We start from the raw sequence: 24,522 nt of genomic DNA, 5'->3' as shown, positions 1-24,522 counted from the left end.
ATTCTTTTCCACATACACATTCCTTGGAAAACTTCTTAAGTCATACAAAACACCTAAGCATCCATAACACCAATCACACTCAAATCAGCATAAACATTCTCATTTCCTATGTCATCAAATGCCCCCACAGATTTGTTCTTAAAACTTTTTATATATTTTCAAAAACTATTAGTTGGCACCTAAAAAACCAGCTAATAGAGAATCTTTGTGCAGCTTTCCTGAGTATTTCAATATTTTAAGAGAAAATATAGGCCATTTGATAGGCACTTCCTTCATATAGGATTTTAAAACAATTTTAAATTTATGAGGCCAGAAAGCAAGATTAACAGAACTTCAAAGCTACAGATTTAAAGTAGCCTTAACATCAGATCCATTATTGAATAAATTCAGAATTTCAGAAGAAAGTCTTTCCCCCGGAAGCAAACGCAGCTTTGCCTGTGTCGGCAAAATTATGCCATTATACGTGCTCGTCTTCTCAGTCATTGAGAATGCAAACAGTTCTTTCATTACTTAAAATAATTCTAACAATTGCCTTGAAGAGTATGAACTACTTCATCAGAATGTCTCTGTGATTTTGACAAAAATAAAATAAACACATTTTATTTATGTATCAAACCAGCAAGGGGCAGCTATGACATTCTCCATGTCTTATTATTAGATGGTCAGGTATACAGTAGGCTAATCGTGCGTGAACAGGAGGCACTTCCACTCACGATGCTCCCAGCCCTGCGATGGGAGATGCAGAGTGACAAGGAGCACATGGGCTGTCACAGCCTTCTGAGCTACTGTCAGTCAGCCAGCCAGGAAGTGAATTGAACTCCACGGTTTTTGGCTTTTCACCCCACTACAGTAAAATCTCCCAACATATTTGCCTTTCGTCTCCACATCAGGTCTTTATAATTAAATAATAGTATTATAGCCAACATACCCATTAATAACAACTCAAAAGATCATTTTGTTCAATATTAGATATTTTATTTTCTTTTGGAAAACACCGACAGTTATTTATTATATTTTCTTTCTTTGAAAATTGATGTTATTTTAAGTTTAACTGCGTCTAATTCATTCTATCCATAGTGTGTTTGAACACTGCGTGTTCTGGATTTTTTTTTTTTTTTTGAGGAAGATGAGTCCTGAGCTAACTACTGCCAATCCTCCTCTTTTTGCTGAGGAAGACTGGCCCTGAGCTAACATCTGTGCCCATCTTCCTCTACTTTATATGTGGGACACTTACCACAGCATGGCTTGCCAAGCGGTGCCATGTGTGCACCCAGGATCCTAAATGCCGAACCCCAGGCCACCAAAGCAGAACGTGCGTACTTAACCGCTGCACCACTGGGCCGGCCAAACCCCTCGTGTTCTGAAAATGAGCGGCTGTTAGACTAATCCAGCTAACTAAACCTTCTAATGAACTAACAAAACTTAATTTGATGGCTGGGCTTAACTCATCAGGAGGAATTAAGAGTTTTATTAGCTAATTAGTTGTCATTAAAACGATGCACGTTTGTATTTTGGACAACATTCTACTATGGTGAGAAAGAAAAGTAAGTCTGGATTACAAGAACTGGGGAGATGGCTCAGGAATCCTATAGCTCTAGGATCCTACAACACTGTGAATATTTTTAACCATAAAACTGAAGTGTGGATTATTGTCCAGGAAGACATGCATGCTTTTTACATCAAGTAACTATTCCTTTAGTTATGGAATTTTTTGTTTTTACATTATTTTTGCATATCAGAATAATTATAAGGATTAGACAACTGATAGATGTGTTTGAACATATTTTCAAGAAAGTGGTTTTTGATAAAAAGAAAGTATAGTACAAAAATAATAAATTACGTAGTTGTGTCAGATTGGGAGACCAAAGAAATGGTTAAGAGATGAAAGAGAAGGGACAAAATTTTGCAGACTAGAAAAGTAATAATAGAAAAGAAAAGAACAAAGAAAAGATACAGTAGAAGCCATCCCACAAATCAGGGTTAAGTTTCAAGTGGAAACACTGGAATAAAGTGTAATAAAAACAGCAGAATTTGCTTAATGCATGTCCCATGACTTAAATACTATGGAATCTTTTAAGCAACATATTATAGAAAACAAAATTCACTTTAGCCTATTTGTAGAATACAGCATAAAGTTGTAATCTTTAATCAGAAGACCACATGAAAAACTATTATTATCTAATGACCCACACAAATTCTTGTTCTAAATGTTATAAAAAGACTCACATATTGTTTTATAATTTTAAAAACAGGTTTAAAATTCTGTAAATCAGTAAATCTCTTGGGCATTCCAAAAAGAAAAAGAGAACCATTTACAATGGAAAAAACTATGCACTTACCGTCATGATTAGGATTTCCTAGCGTCCACGGCTCATCTGAGTCAAAATGAGTATCTCCCCCAATTCCCGGTCCAGGGAAATAGGCATGTGCCAAAAACCCTCCCTCTCCATCAAAGGGAGAACTGTCTCCATGAAAACCAGATGCAAAAATGATGGTGATGTCCACATCACGTTTGCCATTTTCTAAGTCACTATAGGGAACTTCTTCGAACGTCAGGGGAGTTACATTCTGCCACACGTCAAAGGCACGGCGAATAGCTTTCCGGGTCTCAGGGTCTCCCACTTTTGGTGTTACGTTCTTTATACTGAAATTCAGAATAAAGAATAATCAGTATGGCTTTGTTATACATGATCCTACTTATTACAGATTGACATTACAGATTTTGATCTATTCAGTTGAGTAAAATATTCGAAAAACAGTCATACTAAATAGGAAAGAAATTAATTCCTTCTGTCTCTATAGCTAGATTTTGCTACGCTGGGGTTATTTAATTCTCAGCAGTGTAGTATTCGTTTACCAAAGCTATACCTTCTCTGCAGAACAGTCAACAGTGGGGTAATTAGATCAATCAGTCACTTCGCCTCCTGAGCAACAACAGAAAGGCAGCTTTGCCAAATGATCAAACAGGTGTAGCGGGTTTGAGCTGAAATAAAACATTCAATTTCTTCCTGGTTACAATTACTTTTAGGGGCACAGCATTGTGTGCACACATGTTATGTCCAGATGATGTCGTCATGCTGTTCTTTATCTAGGAAGACCACTTCAGTAGACACAAAGTTATCTCTTAGTTTTTAAAAAGGTCAACTAATTACAGTTTTTCATGTTCTATTGTTTTCTTATTATATACTTAGTTCTTTGTAGTTAAAATAAGCAATGTGAGTAAATACCTTTTTACTACAAGGATTTCACAATTATATAAATTTAAAGAAGTAACTTGGACATTATTCATTTAATTAGTTTATTTGTCTTGAGGCTAATAATAAATGGATAAAAATTATAAATATTTTTCTCTATTTAGCACTAATCAGATACTTCTCTTTTCTCAGTTCTTTTTCTACTTTTTCTAAATAGAACAAAAATGAAACATATATGTGTATTTTATATTGTAGTAGTGTAAGTTCATAACATCTTTGTGAAGGCAATGAGTAAATTTCATAGGTGTCATAAATAAGTTCCAGATCCCTTCAAACAATAATATATATCTACGAATCCATGAATATACACTCAGGAAATGTCTTAATACATAAAAGAGATTATAATATGTGGGTGAATATTTATTGCAATGCAATAATAAAAAACAATTAGAAGCTGAGCAACTTACAATAATGGAGTAATAGTTAAATTACAGTGTTTCTACTGCATGTCATAATATAAATAGGACTCAACTATTTTCACCATTTTAAGATTATTTAGCAGCATGGAAAAATATTTAAGATATATTTCCCAGTGAAAAAACAATATGCGGATTATATTTAACACAATTATACATCAACATAATTATAAATATTAGGCAGGAATCATGCTGAATTGATAATTATGGTGTTAACTGAGTATTTACTATGAGCCAGGCAAGCATTTCACAATATTTTATTTAACCCCTTGAGTAACCCAATAAGATGGGTATTATACCTATTTTAGAGGAATTTAGAGAAAAGTTAGAGTGGCAGAGTTGGTTTTTCAACCCAAACATTCTGACTGAATAATCTATTGTCTTAAATTCTAAGCTAGACTACACATCTAAAACACGGTTTTCACCATTTTCTAATGAATATTCTGGACCATATTTACATTGACTATTTGATGGTAAATATCATTTATTACATACAAAGAAAATAAGGATTGAAACCAAGTGGAAAGGGAGTGGGGCAGGAGTGTTTCAGGAAGAAGAAAGGGCAAGCAAGAGGCCCTGAGGTGGAGACGTTGGCAAGTTCAGAGAATGGCAAAGTTGCCGGGTGGTCTGAGCAGAGAGAGCAGGCGGGCGTCAGGGTATGAGGTCAGAAAGACAGCAGAAAATCAAACAAGGTCGGGCCCTGTTGGCTGCTGTGAGGAGTTTGCTTTTTGCTCCAAGTGAGAGAGGAAGAATTGGAAGCTCATGAGCAGAGAAGTGACATCTGACTTATTCTTTAAATAAACGATTGAGCCGTTATGTGGAAGATATATCATAGTGGAGCAAGAGGTGACCCAGGGAGACCCATGGGAACTCTTGCAGAAATTCAGGTGACAGATGACAACGCTGTGGCCCAGGGGAGCACCCATGGAGACACAGGCACACCTCACTTCATTGTGCTTCGCTTTATTGCACTCCACAGTTAAGATGTATTTTTTAAATTGAAGTTTTGTGACAACCCTGCTGTAGACCAAGTCTATTGGGGCCATTTTTTCCAACAGCATTTGCTCAGTTCATGTCTCTGTGTCACATTTTGATAATTCTCACAATATGTCTAACTTTTTCATTACTATTATTATTATATTTGTTATGGTGATCTGTGATCAGTGATGTTTGATGTTACTACTGCAATTGTTCTGAGGTGCCACGAAGTGCGCCCATATGAGATGGTGAACTTAATTGATAGATGCTGTGTGTATTCTGACTGACTGCTCCGCCGACCAGCCGTTCCCCCCCTCTCTCTTCCTCTCCTTGGGCCTCCCTATCTCTGAGACACAGCAATACTGAAATTGGGCCAATTAATAACCCTACAATGGCCTCTAAGTGTTGAAGTGAAAGGAAGAGTCGCGCATCTCTCACTTTAAATCAAAAGCCATAAATGATTAAGGTTAGTGAGGAAGGCATGTCAAAGCTGAGACAGGTCAAAAGCTGGGCCTCTTGTGTCAGTTAGCCAAGTCGTGAATGTAAAGGAAAAGTTCTTGAGGGAAATTTAAAGTTCCATTCCAGTTGTAACTTTGAATTTTGTCTAAATTAACTTTCCTAGTTGACTTTTATTTTCTTCCCCCTGTATGGGATCTCAGAAGCCTCTCAGGAAAGGGCAAGTATTTCTATGACACACTATTTGAAAAAATGTACTACATAAAGTGTACTCTTCCAGGTACTAGAGACATAGCTGTACATAAGGCTCTGCTCCTGTAGAACTTAGACATTTTAGTCATAAAAGATAAACAACAAAAAAGAACAAAAAAAGACAGAGATGGCGATAAGTGAGGGGTGGGGGACTGAGGTGAGTAGGTGATAAATGGGATTTCAATGACAAAGGGCCATACAGCCTAGCACTGAGTTTCCAACCAGAGGGAACAGTGAGAAGCCCAAACAAACGTGGCTGGTTCAAAGAATGGGATTGCCTGTGAATTGGTGCAAAATGAACACTGAGGACAGTGGTATGAGATGAAAGAGAACCGGCAGGGGGAGGCCTATATTCTATGAAAGGAAACCATGGGAGAGTTTTAAGTAGAGAAGTATCCTGGTATTATCCCAAAGGTCACTGTTTCTGATGAAAAATGAATAAAGGGACAAGAATGAAAGCAGTAAAACATTTCAGGGGTTTAAGCCAGAGAAGATAGAGATAGGTACTAGAGCGGTAATCATGAAGATATGAAGAATTTGTTTCAGTATATGGTTAATGGGAATTGGTGTCGGATTCAGGGTGTGCCGGAGAAATTATTTTCAAATAAAAGATAATCTTACAACAGAGAAAATAGGTGAAATCATATTAGTATGATATGTGTATAAATACATAATGGTTCTGACAAAAATGAAGCAATAGAATATAATAAAGAATAACAAATGGGCAGTACCATTTGGATGTGAAACACATCACTGTGTTTCTCAAAGTTATGCACTAACTAGCTTCCAAAGTATGCTTAACCATGATATTCGTGATTCATCAACGAATACAAGACACAGGCGTATGCCTCTAGGTCAGCACTGGATTCTGAACTAGGTGCAAACAAAAACCAACTTAGAAACTTTTATGCCATTGAGAGATGTATTTTCCATTTACTAACAACTGAAATAATAAAGGGTACAGACAGATCATGTGATCTTAAGAGTAAATTAAGACTGTTATCCTTCATATTCTAATGCAAGGTGCACAAAATTAATATGTACACTTGCAAAGCAAAGACAATACCATAAAATGAATAAAATGAAGGTCATGTTTGAAAAACCTAACAGAGCTAATTTTAAAATGCTTTTACTTTCCCTTTTCTTTTTCTAAACAGAGTAGTAATAGTGAACATACTTTTCATTTCAATAAGATAATTGATTTCATGTTTTGAAGTCTCTGTCATTTTGAGTTTTTTCTTTATGCCATTGCACGGATTCTTTTAAACTTCCATTTTGATAAATTTTGGAAATTTACCTAAACAAATTAATGTGTTATCTTTAATGACATGCCTTACGCAATCCTACATAAAAAAATTGATGAAGTGGCAACTTTTAGACCTCTTTTTACTCGTCAGAACAACTGGTACTGCAGGAAAGATATGCCAATCGACACATGAGGCGAGCATCTCAGTCAGGGCTGTCTAGTTTTAACTTTGTTGAACCCATACCAACTCATTTAGTAACAATTCCACACACTAACAGTGGAGCATTTCCCCTTCAACTTTTTCATAGAGTGATAAACCTTCTTCAAAGTATTATTTTATCTGCAATATGAATGTAAGAAAAAACTGAATATTTTATTATCTGGTATCATGTACTAAAAGTTAAAAGAAGCTTGTATTCTGCTTTATAATTCTCAATAGAAACATACGTTTCTAGGGTAATTTTAAAAAAATGAGAATTTGACGTTTAGAGAAACTAAATTTTAAGGGGAAGAGACCTTTACTAATGAAACTCTACGGAAGCATGCGTGCTTTCTTAATTGATAGCACTGTAAGAATTATTTTGCTTCATTAGTTCCATAAATGTAAAAATATTAAACATTTGTTCTGAATAGAAGTTAAGGGAAATGAGAAACAAGGTCATTGCAATAGGTTTTATCCCCTTCAAATCAAGAAAATTCTATTTAGTTACTCCAGAGACAAAGTAAGTATTACCCAACAGCTAATACTACTGTGTAAAGTCAGAAATCTCCAGGATTAACATCATTGGATCCAGACCAATTTATTTAACAAAAATTCTACATATTAATAATGATTATTTCCCCTTAAAATTTTGATAGAGTGATAAATCTTTTTCAAAGGTTTATCTCTAATTTTGAAAGTAAGAGAAACTGAATACTTCGGCATCTAGTTAAGATACCAAAGTCGTATAATATACTGATGTCAAAATTAGTTTGGTATGGGACAAGGTTAAATACCCTTTAGTCAATTCAAGAGACAAAAATTAGTTGTTCAGCAAAGCATATTAACCCATTATGAAACATGATTAGCAACTAAATGGAATTTATTGTAATTGGGAAAGTAGACAATTGCTAAGAATATAATAAAGTAAAAAGAATAAATTGCATAGGTAAATTATTAGCAGATCCATATCTAAAATGTATTATTCTATCAGGAGAGAACTAAATAGACTAATTTATTTTTATTCATATTATGTTCGTTTAGTTGATGTGGCTTCATTGTTTTTTTAAGTACAAGAAATGGTCATAGAATAGAGATGGAATATGGAGCCCCCCTAGGAAAGCTTACGTTAAATATCTGGCTATTTCCCAGGAGGCCAGCTTTTCAGGTAAGGCAGACTTTGGTACATGTTACTTTGGGTCTTATTTAAAAAGTGTCTGTTTCTCAGCCTGTTGTGTATCCTCTGGACACACTAGTTGAAGTATCTTTCAAGTCAATGGGATCATCAAGTTCCGTGAGCTCCCTGGGCTTAGAAAGGATAGTGAGAAATGGTTCTGAGGAGAAACTGATTATTCCTTAGCAACTTCTAGGTTGCTTTTCTTTGCATATATTATGAAAGTAAAATAATAACCACTAGTGTGTGTCCTCAGTAGTCACAGAAGCATTCATTTAAAATCAGGGCTAGCTGGAGGATGAATTTACTGGGAAAACTTATACTAATTAATATAACACAGTATGATCATATTATTTAATATATTATGGATACTTATTAATATAATACAACTTAAAAAACAGATGCATCTGGCAGTTTAAGTACCTATCCCATTGGCCACTTATTACATAACGTATTATTTCGGAGTTTAGATTTTATAGAGAAAAGGAATTAGGCTAAGTCTATTTTATAAAATATTCAGTAAACTTGGGGAAGAAAGATCTATTAAAAACGTTGTTCTTCATTAAGTTGCTATTATTGGTTTGAATAAAGTTTAACCAAAGCCTACTAAGAATTCGTTAATTTATTCAACAACTATTTATTGAGACCCTAATACACAACAGGCAGTCTACTAGGTTCTGGGGCACACAAAATGGGTCTCATCTCTGACATAAAGAAGTTCCTGTATGGTCTGGAAATAACACATAATTTACTATTCGGCAATTATTAACCTACATGCCCGTCCCCCACACTAGACGACCTTCTCCATGCGAACGGGGTCTTGCCCAACACATCTCTCGATTGTCAGCGCTGCCATACAATGCTGTTCAATAATCATTTATGCAACAAATACCACCTAATTACCCAAGAAGCAAAATTTGCCAAAAGACACTTGATGGTAAAGATTCAAGTACGAGATGAATAGCCACCAGTCCTTGTATTAAAATTATCACCAGCATGTAAATTATACATCAGCTGGAGTTATACATATCCCTGAGGATACTTGAATGAATCTTCTGGGACAACCTCAGAAGTCCCCATTTCTAGGAATCAAACACTGAGGTCGTTAAAGTGGAAGGCCCAGGAGCCTCGACATTCCCTTTACACAGACTGATTACAGAAGGTTCCTTCCCACACCACATCTTAAAGATAGGAAGACATCTTAAAGTCACATGACCTAACTTTCCAATTATTTCATGAGCGGTCTCTAATCTCACTGGTAAGTAAATAAATTTCTTGGCTTTTATGCCTCCAATGATGAAGACGACTCATAGGACAGATGACTTAATTTTCCAACAGGTCAAAACATTAGATTTTTCTGAAAGCCTTTAAGTATTTGAGAAAACTGGAAACTTCTGTAAATATCCTTTCCATTATGTTGAGAACCCTTGGCTCTACTCTTGAGCTCTTCCTCACGCAGACTGCTTTCAAGATCTCTTAGCATTCTGACTTCTTTTTTAGGAGTGTACTTAATATGCCAAGAAACAGCTAAAAATGTGTGGCCTGAAGAGAAAAGTACATATCAGATAAGGTTTGGCCAACAAAGCAAAGAAAAGAATCATCATCACCACTCCTTTGACACTTTGCTTTCTCTCGGTCTAATTTGGTCATTTTAGCTTCTTTTGAGCCACATTATACCATTGGCTCATAATGAGTTTGTGATCAAGTAAAACCGAGAGTCGACCACCGCACTCCAGCTCCTGCCTGCAGTCTGTGATGTCACATTTCAGCTATCCTTTTCAGGAATAATTATTTTTTGAGTTTAAATGTCACATTTTATGTTTATTTCTCTAGATACAGTAAGAAAAGTAGTAGCAGATACTTATATAGTACTTACTATACACAAGGCAACTTAACGCCTTACATATATTCATTCTAAAATTTAATATCCATAGCTTTCATTCTCAACTTTGTAAATCTCGTTAGAATACTCTTAACAATTTCTGTGATTTGTCTGGCAAATTAAAAGGAGTTAATACAATAGTTGCTATTTAATAAGCACTAACCATGTTTCAGGCACTAAGCCAAATGTATTTTTCCCCCATTATCTAACTTAGTTTTCTCCCAAGCTTTATGAGATTGGTATTATTACAATATTTGCTTTGCACACACAGAAAATGAGATTTAGAAGATTAAGTAACTTTTCCTGGTTTTACAGGTAGCAAGGATCAGAACCAGGATTCAAACCCACATCTTTCTTTTTCCAAAATAAGACTCTTAACCATGTGACGTGCTTATCAATAACCTGGAAGTTTAAAGGGACAGACACTAATTATCTGAATATTCAAAACTGGCTGAGACAAGTGTCAGTAGAGGGACACAGCACAAGTGGAATGGCGATTGGTTCTGAACATATCAGCTCTTCACAGCGTCTTTCATTCTTTTTGAAACTAATGGCATGGTCAGCGCCTAAGGCTGCAGAGGCACTCAACAGGGTACCCTGCCAAGAGTTTGCAAATCAGGTCAGAAAAAGGATAGCATTGGAAATGAAAACAATAAATATCGGTGTACAGAGCTGAGTAAATTCTATAGTTCTAAAGTCAATTATACACTTAATTCAATTAGAGTTTATTAATTTTTTATACGGTATGTAGTAAGAATCTAATTTCATTGTTTTCATATGGATAACCAATGATCACAGAGTGACCTAATGAGTAAAATAGCCCATGCTTTCTCCACTGATCTTTAAGGTCCACTCTGGCATAAATCACCTTATCCTATGCATGAGTCTACTTCTGTGCTCTCCTGTCTGCACCGCTGGACTGATTGTCTCTGTGCTAATACCACATATTGCCTTAATTAGTATTGATTTAAAGTAAGTCTTTGTATCTAGCAGGTGGGAACATTTTGATTAATCTTGGGCCTTTCACTATTCCCCAGAGATTTTCAAGTCAGTTGTCAAATTATACAAAATCCCTATTGGGAGTTTTGTTAGAATTGCATTGAATTTGGGGAAAAGTTGAATCTTCATTACACTGAGTATTTCTAGTAAGAGCAAAATATATCTCTGCATTTATTTTTGGTGTTCCTTTATGTCTTTCAATAAAGCTTCCTAATTTTCTTCATAAAGGGCTTACACACATAGGCAGATGGATTTTCTTCTCTCTTATATTTTTGTGTCTATTTTAACGGCACTTTTGTAAAGATTACACTCTTTGTGTGTGTGTGGCTGTATACTTTGTATGTTGATTTTGTATTGAAAAGCTGACTACAGACTTCCCGTTTCTGCTCTGATTTGTAAAGAGCCTGGAAGTCCTCGCTCCCAACTTCATAACAAGAAAAATGCTGAGAAAGCAGAAAGGAACAACTCTTCTTAGCTCCCTCTGAGAACTGCAGTCACAGGCAAACTTCAACCCCCAAAGTGGAGAGAAAGATGAACAGAGAATCACAGCTTATCAGGAGCAAGAGCCCTGATCCCAGGAGGCTGGCAGCGACAATTTAACAGGGGTGCGGACCACTGTAAGAATGGAAAACTCTTGGAGGCCCAGCCTAAGGGGAGGACCGCCACGCACTCATGAGTTTTACCTCCAGGTGCCCCACCAGCTTCTCACGGTAAAGACAGGAGACAAACCCCTCCTGCTTCCAGTACAGGGATGGGAAAAGCAACAATTTAGAAATATGCCCAGAGCATTCTGCTCTCGATAATGCAGACTTGCCTTCCAAGATAACTATTTTATCAGAACCTCATCTGATCTAGGTGAAAGGCAGTTACAAAATTCAGCCCTCTAGCCTTCCTGTCTTATATAATGGAAGAAAAAATAAGGGCTAAGACACTGTTCTGAGGGTAACAGCCCAGGAAGTCAAGCTCACTTAAAACACTGCGAATTAATCATACGATTACAGACTGCTTCCTCTCTATAACACCTCATACCACACCAATAGGACACAGCACAGTAACGGTCAGCTACAAACGAGAGAGCTGCAAGACACAAAGTCTATTTAAGAAGGAGTTTCTAGGGAGACTCCAAGACAACAGGGAAGACAAAAACTAGGACACTGGAGGAAACTGAAGCCTCTCACGCCTTCAGCACAGGAAACATTAAACAGCCAAACTTCCAACCAGATAAACATAGAAGCTTATGCTAAAGGCATTACCTCAGTAACTATTACCCAATATATCATGTCTGGCTTTCAACCAAAAACTAAAAACATGCTAAAAGGCAGAAGAAAACACAGTCTGAAGAGACAAAGGAAACAGAAGAACCAGACTCAGATACGGCAGAGATTTTTGACCCAGACCAGGAATTTAAATTAACTATGATCAATATCCTAAGGGTTCTAATGGAAGAAGTGGACAAGAAGAAGAGAATACATGGGTAATACAAGCAGAGAGATGAAAACTCCAATAAGGGATCAAAAGGAAATGCTAGAAATCAAAAATACTGTAACAGAAATGAAGAATGTCTCTGATGGGCACATCAACACACTGAACATGGCCAAGGGAAGAATCAGTGAGCCTCAAGCTAGGCCAGTAAAAACTTCCCAAATTGAAAAGCAAACAGAGGAAAGGATGAAAAACAGAACAGAGGATCCAAGAACTATGGGACATTTACAAAGATGTAACATAACATAATGCAAATACCAGAAGGAGAAGAGAGATAGGAACAGAAGAAACATTTAAAATATTAATGGCTGAGAATATTCCAAAATTGATGACAGACACCAAACCACAAATCCAGGAATTTCAGAGAACACAAAACAGGATAAATATCAAAAAAGCTACATCCAGGCATAGTATATTCAAACATCAGAAAACCAAAGACAAAGAGAAAACCTTGAAAGAAAACAGACGAAAAAATACCTATCTACAGTGAAACAAAGATACTGATTCCATAGGACTTCTCAAACATAATGCAAGCAAGAAGAAAAAAACTGTAACTTTGTGAGGTGCTTAAGGTTAACTAAACTTACTATGGTAATCGTTTCATCATATACACACATATCAAATCATTAAGTCACGCACCTTCAACTAATACAGTTTATATGTCAATTGTGTCTCAATAAAATGGTGGGGGTGAGGAGAAGAGAATGGAGTGAAATAGTTAAAGTGCCCAAAGAATAAAACCACCAATCTAGAATTCTGTATCCAGTGAAAATATCATTCATAGGTGAAGGAGAAAAAAGACTTTCTTAGACAAAGAAAAACAGGGAATTTGTTCCCAGTAGAACTGCCTTACGTGAAATTTTAAAAGAAGTTCTTTAGAGAGAAGGAGATTGCTATAAGTCAGACATTCAGATCTATTTAAAGAAAGGAAGAGCATTAGGGAAGAAAGAAAGAATAGTAAAATAAAATTGTTTATTATTTTAATTGATCTCACAGAGAAAGTTTGTTTAAAATAATAATAGCAATAATTTATTGGGTGATTATAACATGGATAAGTGAAAAAATGACAGCAATGTTATAAGGGACGATAGGGAGAAATTAGGGACATTGTCTTACAAGGTACCTGCAATACCTGTGAAGTCGTGTAGTGTTATTTGAAAGCAGACTTGCGTTATTTGCAAATGTATATTGCAAACTCTGGGGCACCACTGATATAATTTTAAATAAAGTATAATTGATATGCTAATAGAAAATGGAAATACATACAATGCTCAATTAAAACCAGAGAAGGCAGAAAAAGAAAGAAGACAAAACAAAACAACAAACAACAAACAACAACAGCAACGAGCAGCAAAGAGTTACAAATACGGCAGATATCAATTCAACTACATCAATAATGACTTTCGATATGAATAGTTTAAATACACCAAGGAAAAGACAGGGACCATTAGAGTGGATTAAAACAAAGCAAAACAAAATAAGACCTGATTATAAGCTGTCTATAAGAAATCCACCTTAAATATAAAGACACTGATAGAGTAAAAGTAAAGGGATAAACAAAGATATACTATGCTACATTAATCAAAAGAAAACTGTAATAACTGGAATCATTTCAGACAAAGCCTTCTTCAGAGCAAGGGAGACTTTCAGGGATAAAGAAAAGCATTACCTAACGATAAAGGTGTCACTTTTCCAAGAAGACACAAGAAACCTTGATATGGATGTGCCTAAGAACAGAGCAATAAAATACATGAAGCAAAAAGTGACAGAACTGCAAGAACTAGACAAAGACACTGTTGTATAGTTGGAGACTTCAACACCCCTCTATCAGCAATTAACAGATCCTGTGGACAGAAAATAGGCAAGGATATATTTGAACTGAACAGCACTATTAATCAACTCGATCTATTTAACATAGGCTCCTTCAGTCAAAAACGCAGAATACTCATTATTCTCAAGCTCACATGGAATATGCACCAAGGACAGCTGGGAAAATCTCAAAGTACTTGGAGATACAACAATATACTTATAATAACACACGTCAAAGAAAAAAAATCTCAAGGAAAATTTAATATTTTTGAACTAAATCAAAATGCAAATACAAGTTAACAAAATTTGTGGGATGCAATAAAAGCAGTACTTAAAGTATAATTTATAGTATTAATTGCGTAATAGGGGAAAAAGAAAGGTGAAAATTAATCTAGGCTTCCAATATAGGAAATTAGAAAAAGAATAGCAAATGGAAGAAAAATATTGGAGCAGAAATCAATGAAATTGCAAACAGGAAAACAATACAGAAAATTAAAAAATTAAAAGCAACTTTTCCAAAAAGAGCAATATACTTGATAAACCTCTGGCCAGAGTAACCAAGAAAGAAGAAGAGAAGACACAAATTAATAATATCAGTTACGAAGGAGGGCACATCACTATTGACCCCATGGATATTAAAGGTCAATAAAGAATACTATGAACAAGTCTATGGCTGTAAATGCGATGACTTAGATGATGCCATGGACGGAATTGTGCCCCCACCCCCAGTTCATACACTGAAGCCCTAATGCCCAGTGTGACTGTATTTGCAGACAGAGCTTTTAAGAAGATGACTAAGGTTAAATAAAGTCATAAGGATGGGGCTCTAAATTTAGTAGGACTGATGTCCTTATAAGAAGAGAAAGAGATACTAAAAATCTCTCTTTCTCTCCACGCGTGCTCAGAGGAAAGGACAGATGAGGACACAGTGAGAAGCTGGCCGTCTACAAGCCAGGAACAGAGGCCTCACCAGAAACCAACCCTGACAGCACCACGATGTCAGACTTCTGGCCTCCAGTCCGTGAGAAACTAAATTTCTGTTGTGTAAGCCAGCCAGGCTGTGGTATTTTGTTATGGCAGCCTAGGCAGTCCAATACAGATTTAACGGACAAACTCCTTTGAATGACATGACCTATAAAAACTTACACAAAAAATGGACCAGGACCAGACAGTGGCACTGGTGAAGTCTACTAAACATTTCAGAAAGAAATTCTATCAATTCTCTACAATCTCTTCCAGAAAACACAAACAGGAGGAACACTTCCTAACCCGTTCTATGAGACAAGCATTACCCTACTATGAAAACCAGATAAAGATATTACAAGAATGGGAAACTACATGTCAACATCACTCATAAACAGAGATACAAAAATCCTCAACCAAAAATTAGCAAATCAAACTCAACAATGTATAAAAAGAATTATTCACCATGCCAAAGTGGGATTTATTCCACTCATGAAAGTCTGGTTCAACATTTGCAAATCAATTAATGTAATCCATCACATTAAAAGGTTAAAGAAGAAAAATCATATATTCATATAGATATATGCAGAAAAAGCATTTAAAAAATCCAACACACATTCATAATAAAAACTTTCAGCAAACAGGAAATAGAGGGAACTTCCTCGACTTGACAAACATCTAGAAAAAAGCCTATAGCTTAACACCATACTTAATGGTGAGGAACTAGATGTTTTTCCCCCAAAGACTGGGAAAAGGCAATGATGTCTGCTCTCAGCACTCCTTTTCAATATTGTACTGAAAGCTGAGCTAATGTAATAAGACAAGAAAAGGAAATAAAATATATACAGATTGGGAAGGGAAAAATACAACCGTCTTTGTTTTCAGGTGACATGATTCTCTATGTAGAAAAAAAGTCAGACACATAGATCAATGAAACAGAATAAAGAGCCCAGAAATTGACCCACACATATAATCGACTGACCTTTGACAAAAGAGTAAAAGCAATGGATAAAGGATGATCTTTTCAACAAGTGGTGCTGGAATAGCTGGACATCCACACGCACAAAAATGAATCTAGACTCTGATTTTACACCTTTCACAAAAACCAACTCGAAATGGATCAAAGACCTAAGTGTAAAAACTATTATACTTTTAGACTATAATATAGGAGAAAATCTAAGTGACCTTAGGTTTGTCAATGATTTTTTTTATACAACGCCAAAAGCATAATAAAGAAAATAATTGATAAGTTGGACTTTATTAAAATTAAGACTTCTGCTTTGCAAAAGACACTGTAAAGAGAATGAAAAGACAAGCCACAGACTGGAAGGATATATCTGAGAACATATCTGATAAAAGACTTGTATCCAAAATATACAAAGAATTCTGAAAATAGCTACTCAATTAAAAGTTGGTCAAAAGATCTAAACAGACAACCCACTAAAGAAGATATACAGATGGCAAATAAACATACAAAAACTTGATTGGCATCATATGTCATTAGGGAATTTCAAATTAAAACAAGAATAAGACACCACTGCACGTCTATTAGAACGGTTACAACTGACAACACCAAATGCTGGGGAGACTGTAGCGTAATAGGAACTTTCACTCATTGCTGGTGGTCACACAAAATGGTATAGCCACTTTGAAGATAGTTTGGCAGTTTCTTAAAAGCTAACCACAGTCTTACCATATGCTTAGCAATTATACTCCCAGGTATTTATCCAAATGAGTTGAAAATTTATGTCCACACAAAACCTGCCCATGAATGTTTATACCAGCCTTATTTGCAATTGCCAGAAACTGGAAGCAACCAAGAAGTCTTCAAGTAAATGGGTAAAAAAACTGTGGCACATCTATACAATGGAATAGTATTTAATAATAAAAAGAGATGACCTATCAAGTCACAAAGACATGGAGGAACCTTAAATGCATATTGCCAAGTGAAAGCAGGAAGTCTGAAATGGCTGCATAGTGTACAATTCCAACTATACGACGTTCCAGAAAAGGAAAACTATAGAAGCACTAAAACAATCAGTAGTTTCCAGGGGTTTTGTGGGAGGAGAAGGAGGATGAATAGTTGTAACACAAGATATTTAGGGCAGTGAAACTATTCTGTATGAGGCTGTAATGCTACATAACATTACGCGTTCATCAAAACCCGTAAAACTGTAACACAAAGATACAGTGTGTGTTTTACAGTGTAAAGTCCTAGTGTAACCTGGACTTTAGTCAGTAATAACATGTCAATTACTGGCTCAGCAATTGTAACAAATATGTCACACTAATGCAAGATCTTAATAATATGAGAAATTATGTGCGTGTGTACATATGTAGGGGGCAGTATACTGGGATTACCTGTATTATCTGCTCAACTTTTCTGTAAACCTAAAATTTCTCTAAAAAAACTAAAATCTACCAATCTTTTTAAAAAGCTGGCTACATTCTTTTATTATTTCTACAAATTATTCTAAAAGATTATTTATAGTTTATTCTGGGTTTTCTATATAGAAAGTAATATAAACTGTGACTAAGGAAAGTTTTCTTTCTTTACATACCTTTATATCTTTTACTTCCTTGCGACTATAAGCAGTTATGCAATGTTGTCGAATAGAAGGAGAGGCAGCAGATATTTTTTGTTGTCGCTGTTGCTCAAGGATTTTTTTCAATACTTCACATTTATTATATGTGAAATATAAAATAAAGCTGTGGTTTTCATTTTAATAAACGCCATTTTTCTGGATAAGGAAGTGTCCTCCTTTGCTTTCATTCCTAGTTATCATAAAACGATGTCAAAGGTCCTTGTATGTATCAAGGTGCTCATACAGAGTTTCTCTTTAACACTCCAGACTACTTTCAAGACAGAAGTTCAGTGTGTCTACACTTGACCTGCAAGCTCACATACTTCCTAAGCTTTCTGCCTTCCCTTAAGTCTTGGGTTTTATAGATTCTTTCCTTTTGTTTCACCTCTAGATATATTTTAATTTCTTTACTTTAATTTATTAATGTCTCTTATCCAGATTTTTCTTCAATCAGGAGAGTGGTTTACAGCATTTACATTGCCACCTGGCCAGAAAAGGAATTTCTTTCCGTCGTTCTTCACCAAAGTCTATGAATACTTTTCAAGGTCTATCCAATTTTTCTGCTCAATAAGCACTATTTGCTAACTAATTCACTTATAAAAAGAGGGCTTCCTGAATACGAAACATGGGTATTCCCAGTTATTGGGAAAATACAAACTGTCTTCCTTATTAATTTATTGACGTCATGCTTGCTTAGCTGTATTTTGGAAGTGTGGATTGCAGGGACGGCAAAACAAGCTTGTGAAGTAAAAAAACTTGTGAACAAATTTAAATGACCGTCAATACCAACTCCATAGGCTTGGCCTAAAACTGCTTCCTCTTAGATTTCTCTTATTTACAGAAACAGTTGAAATATGTTTCATAAATCAATAATCTAGGAACATGCTATCTGGGAGGATTAGTAACAGAAGACAAAAAAAACAGTGAAAAGTATTCCCCAAACAACCAAGTTCATGTGGCACATTCCAGATATAGAAATAAAAGGTCAATACACTGAGTTCTTAATTTTATCTTTGAGCATATATGAAAGGTTATTCATACAAAGAATAAGAATAATAAATTTCTTTCCTCTATTCATGTATTTCGACAGTGATGGTTCTTTACAACCTGCCCTCTCCCTGAGAGCACCCATCCTCTCCCTGGCCTTTGGTCTAACAAGTTCTTTGTCTTCCTGTGGGTCTTAGCTGAAAGGTCATTTCTTTGGGGAGACCTTCCCAGCTTTTCTAGAGTGGGTTGGATGATCCCAGTGTATATTTCTCTCACATCTTGTTCCTTCCCTTTCGTAACAGGCATCACATTTATATGATTGTTCAACGTCTCCGAATGACTGTAAATTCCATGAGGATAAATGACGCCCTATGTTTTATTTATTGCTATATCCCCAGTGCCTAGCACTGTTTTTTGTTCAAAATGGGACTCCATAAACAGTTGTTCAATGAATTAATGAATAAATATGAACACCTCCATTAGCAGCAATTGTCTCTCCAAGTTGGAAGACACTTGCATCTCTTGGGCATCCTTCATCGAAGACAAAAGAAGAAAGGATGATTCATATGCATTGTTGCCAAAAAGATAGAAAGTAAAATGGTTGGACTGATACTAAAATTTAATTAGTAGGTTTGAAGACATTTTGTCTAAATGACAATTATTTGTAGACTTTATTATTTGATTACTTTTTAGATTATGAACACTTGTTAAAGAATGCAATGTGTTAGAACACTCATCTGACAGTCGCTCAGAATACTGGCATTCCTTCAAGAAGCTGGAAGAATTAGTCAACAAAAGAGACCGGTGTTTCAAGGAATGTCTACAAGGTCCTCAAACGGACAACTTATTCTCTCCTCAATTGCAGTTTTTGGTTCCTTATGTTAACATTTTATCACTATAGGTCACCACCTAGTCAACGTGCAAAAGATATCAAAACAAAATGTCAAAATAAACAGTTGTGAAAAAATGGAAGAAACGGTAATGCGTTATTAGTTCTTATACCTGTAAGTGATGTGTTTGTGCTGCCACTTCTGTCCTGTTAATGCATATCGCTTTCGACGAATATTAAATTTCGAGCTACCTCTTGTCTGGTCAGGTACACCACATCGAGGTTTCTTCATCCAGCTGCAAAAAGCAGTATTTTCCAGTTATTTACCAACAACCCTAATCATTAATTTCAAAAGGAAATCAAGTAAGAAGTTAATCTATGACAGTGATAATACAAATGAGAAAACATAAAGGAGAAAACTGTCGATTTTCTTGCAATTTGAATCTAAGTAGAAAGCATATTATTTCCCTGAATGATCAAGAACCAATAGTTTACAACTCAGATCCTTTAAATAATTTTTCTCTCTCTATTTCTTTTTGAGCTAACTGGAGACTGAGGTATTCTTAAGCGTCTAACTAGAATCTGCTGTTACCAAGACCTTAACATGACCTTGGACAAGTCATTAATCTCTAGTCTAATTCATAAAATGAGACTTTTTAGAATAAACGTTGACTAAGGTCTCTTCCAGCTTTAGCATCCAACAATTCCTGAAATCTATGAAGTGACCGTCAATTCCGGGAGTCACAAGGGTACACGCGACTCTTCCGGCTGACACAGACATACAGTGTTTGTTTAAACGCCATTTGCCTTACTCCACTTTTTTCTACTTTTCACTTAGATCATTACCCCAATTTCCAAGTCAAGACCATTTGCTTTGAATCTTTAATAATAACCAAATTCAATGCTTAAGAAATCTATTTCTTTTCTGGATGTGAGGTTTAACATATCTATTGAGAAAATGAAACGCTGCTTTTGACTTATTAACTGTTAACACTCATATAGCCACAGTCAAACTCCTGTTCGGGAGGGTCTCATTTGTCTGTTGTCATGTTTTCTGTGCAGTTCTGCTTCTTGTCGAAGAACAAAGACTTTCATGATTTTGAGTAGTTTTTCTTTTTTTTTTTAAGATTTTATTTTTTCCTTTTTCTCCCCAAAGCCCCCCGGTACATAGTTGTGTATTCTTCGTTGTGGGTTCCTCTAGTTGTGGCATGTGGGACGCTGCCTCAGCGTGGTCTGACGAGCAGTGCCATGTCCGCACCCAGGATTCGAACCGACGAAACACTGGGCCGCCTGCAGCGGAGCACGCGAACTTAACCACTCGGCCACGGGGCCAGCCCCTTGAGTAGTTTTTCTTTAGAGACTCATAAGATAGCTTTACCGTTCATTGGCCCATTTACTTGAACAATTACAAAGCTAATGCAGAATTTTCATGGTCCTGCATGCTTCAGAAAGAGGAAATGAGAAATGAAACAATTTTTGCTGTATTTTAACAGATACGTGACAATTTCTATACTTTTTAAATGGAAAATAATTGACTGTATATATGACTATCTAAAGATGTCCATTTTGTGAAAACGAATAAAATAGTTTACACGTTACATGGATAAATGAGTTAATCAGCTTTTACAAACACAAGAATAACTTCATGCAACAATGAAATCATGACTTTTGCTTTTTAGGAGAGATGACGCTTTTCCAGTGCATCTTATAAATTTCTCCTTTTTTATTCTGCCCCTAGTAATGAGGTAGACCTTGTAGCTATCAGACTTAACATAGTCCATCCTGGTTTATAGTGCATTGTAGAGTTACTTCAGAAAATCACTCTTTCCCTTATTAAAATCTCCAAACCAAATGAGATGTCTTGAAATGCTTACTCCTAGGAGCTATTGAGACCTATGGAATTAAAATCTCTGGAGTTGAGACTGGAGCCCTCTTATTTCTAAGTAAGACTCCCATGGCATTCCTAAGCAAGCAAATTTGAGAGATATTTCACTGGACCGTAAAACAGTCAAGGGCAGAGGACCTATCCACACACTCCTACTACGTTGGACAACCCCTGGCATACAAAAGATATTCATTGAATATGAATTTTTAATGAAATGTTTTAATGAAAAGTCATTACTTTTTATTGTATATTATTGGATCTAGATATATTTAGCTAGCAAATATTAAGCATTAATGGAGGACTTATTAGGATTTAAGTGGCTTTTACATATGAGTATTTCATTAATTATATTCTCAACAAAAATTACGATATTCCTAAGGCAGGTACTTACCCTCACCTCCCTGAAATTACTGAGAGAATAAACAATACATAATTATTAAATTATGAATAAATTTACTTACTGGGGGATGTGGTTACACTTACATTTAGCTAAGAAAAATATTTAAGTAAGCACTCTGGGAGGAGAAATAATTTTGAAATGGATAGTGGGATAAAATTTGACAAAACAGAATTAACTATTATTGGGATGAAATGCATTTTCAATCAGGCTATATTCTCTAAAATTACTTTAATAATCCATAAAATTAAAAGATGAAGGATGCAATTGAAAAAAGTTTAAATTCATTAATACAAATTTCCATTTTAAGTCATGCATATGTTGGATCTAGTAAAAGTTTTCTCAGTGAAGCATTGCATCTTCCAAAGGATGGGGTTTTTAGAAATAAATATTAGATTCCTGTGCTGAAAACTATCTGCTGAATTCCTCACGTATTTCATGGGCTTTTGCCACTTTATATAATTTTTTCCTTATGTTCCAACTATATGTTCATTTATTTACTTACTCTATCCTGATCCATTCATCCTACAAACTTTTTGAGCTTTTAGAACATGCTGAGAGATGTAAAAAAGAGTGTGGATAAACAGATGAACAAGGCAAGGGATCCTTCTTGAGCTCACAGTCTGCAGGTGAGACAGGCATGATGAACAAAAATCACGACATACTGGGTTAAGTGCCCTCACATGTCCATCTAGATATTCTGTCATCATCTCTAATTTTACACATAATAAAAACAAAATTGTGATTTTCCTTCCCCAAACTTGCACCAGTTCCTCTAATGCCTTAACTTAGCTGGAAATCTGAACAGCTGTCTAAGCCCAAGCCAGGCCCCCAGGTAGCCACCGCGCCTCTCTCCCCGCGTCCAGTCAACCACGATGCAGTTTCTCCTGCTCCAAGTTCCTCCTGTGTCTCTCACTCTCACCAGGGCCTCCTTCTCACTCCTCAAGGTAAATCTTCCCAAAGCACAGACGTTTTCTTTGCATGTTCTGAGCACGAAATGCTTTTAAGGAAAGAATCAGATTCAGGCCTGCTTGGTGAGATGTCCCCGGTCCACCTGCTTCCCAAAATCCAAGCAGGTTCCTACAGAATCAAAGCTCCTTCTGCCTTTGCAGACAGTGACCTCCGTCTGGATACCTTTTCCTCCTTGTTCACACCGAGAATCCTGGTCACCATCCTCATTCAACTCACATAGGTGAGTCTACCACCCCAAGACAGCGGGCATTACACTGCGCGCTCCCGTCCATCTATGTCTGTCTCTATCTTCCACCGGCCTGCAAGTCAGGCCAGAGAGCCCACTGCGGGGGTCAGAGCCCGGGGAAGTCGCCAATGAGGAAGAAATGAGGGAAGTCTGCACGTCTGTCTTTGCACACCAATCTACCCCACTATCCTACATGATTCCAGAGACTTGGTAACCTACAGCTTGTGCCTTGAACAAAAGCTCACTGCATGGAGGTTGTGCAGAAACTTTTATAAAGAACTAAATCATAAAGTAGATGCCTTAAGCGTAAGAAATAAACAAATAAACAGGCATAATCTATTATCAACTAATAATTTAAGGCAAAGAACCCATAATGAGGGTTGGTCAGATTGAGAGCACTCTAGGTTAACTTCACCAATGTCTGCATCCAGATATTCTGGCTCAGAGGTATTAGCAGGTCATATTTATCAAAATATGGAAAATCCCAAAATATGATCAAAGCACACCACGAGACTGAATATGACATGTAGTCTCTGAGCTAAACTATGTGACTCCAAACATTTAAATTATTCCATTTCCTAAACAGGTTCTTTCTCTTACAATTTTTGGGTAAACTATATTTATTTTTCAGTGTGTCAACACGCAGCTCACATACATATGCTTCTCTTCATTTGCTAAGCATTTTAAGTTGACATTTGAAAGCAAACATGGGGAATGGGCACTGGGGGAGGGGTGAGCTACAAGAAAGGCATTTTGTAATTTCAAGGTGTAAATGATGGCACCGCCTCAATTGTCATAAATACTGATACACAGCATTGATTTAGCTGTTTAGAACCCAGAGCGTTTTTAAATTAGTCGGGCAGATCATTAACGTCTTCATTTAAATTAACTTAACTTAAAAAGGAAAAATATCTAAACTCAGTACTCTTGGGAGGAGCTATATTGTAAAAATTGGGAGAGGGGTCTAGAGCCAGATTGCCGGGGTTCCCAGCCTCGCTCCACCGGCTCACTAGCCTTGTGACACCTGTCAGGCTACTGTTTCTTTCCATTCCTCAGTTTCCCCATCTATAAAATGAAGCGATAATATTACGGAGTTATTGTGAGGATTAAATTAATCACATGAAACAGAACAGTGCCTGGCAGAGAGTAACTGCTACTGTTATTAACTTATAATGATAACAATTACTGTTATTTCACAGATATCATAAAGTGCTTGTATCAGTGTCAGTGGCAGCAGCAGTGGCAGCAGCAGTGGCAGCAGACACCAGCGTATCAAGGGGTTTCGGTTCACCTTGACCCATATGTTAACATGAAGCACTTTGTTATTCAAAACAGGATGTTCCCGGTATTTTGATTAATAAAGATACCCACAGATACACTATTGTCTGTTTTATGTAAATAAAGTAGCCACAAGCTTCTAAATGAGTTTACTGTAATGCTAAGAGCCACTAAGGAAACAGTATCCATTCGCTTCAGTAAAAAAAAAAATTTTTTAATGAGTTGGGCATTCATGTCAAACATATAGGGCTCC

General features: G+C 36.2%; 1 protein-coding gene across 1 annotated transcript in view; it reads right to left on the bottom strand.

Moving 5' to 3' along the window:
- The window catches only part of MMP16 (matrix metallopeptidase 16), a 285,236-nt gene that overhangs the window by 124,181 nt on the left and 136,533 nt on the right, over window positions 1–24,522 (bottom strand). Inside the window, exons 3-4 of the mRNA XM_070221375.1 lie at window positions 19,685–19,807; window positions 2,340–2,644 (exon numbers count right to left, since the gene is read on the bottom strand). Coding sequence (XP_070077476.1) covers window positions 2,340–2,644; window positions 19,685–19,807 — 428 coding nt within the window. The remainder of the gene's footprint in view (window positions 1–2,339; window positions 2,645–19,684; window positions 19,808–24,522) is intronic.

This window comes from Equus caballus, chromosome 9, assembly GCF_041296265.1.
Source record: "Equus caballus isolate H_3958 breed thoroughbred chromosome 9, TB-T2T, whole genome shotgun sequence".
Lineage (NCBI taxonomy): Eukaryota > Metazoa > Chordata > Mammalia > Perissodactyla > Equidae > Equus > Equus caballus.
This window is presented reverse-complemented; position numbering and strand designations above follow the sequence as displayed.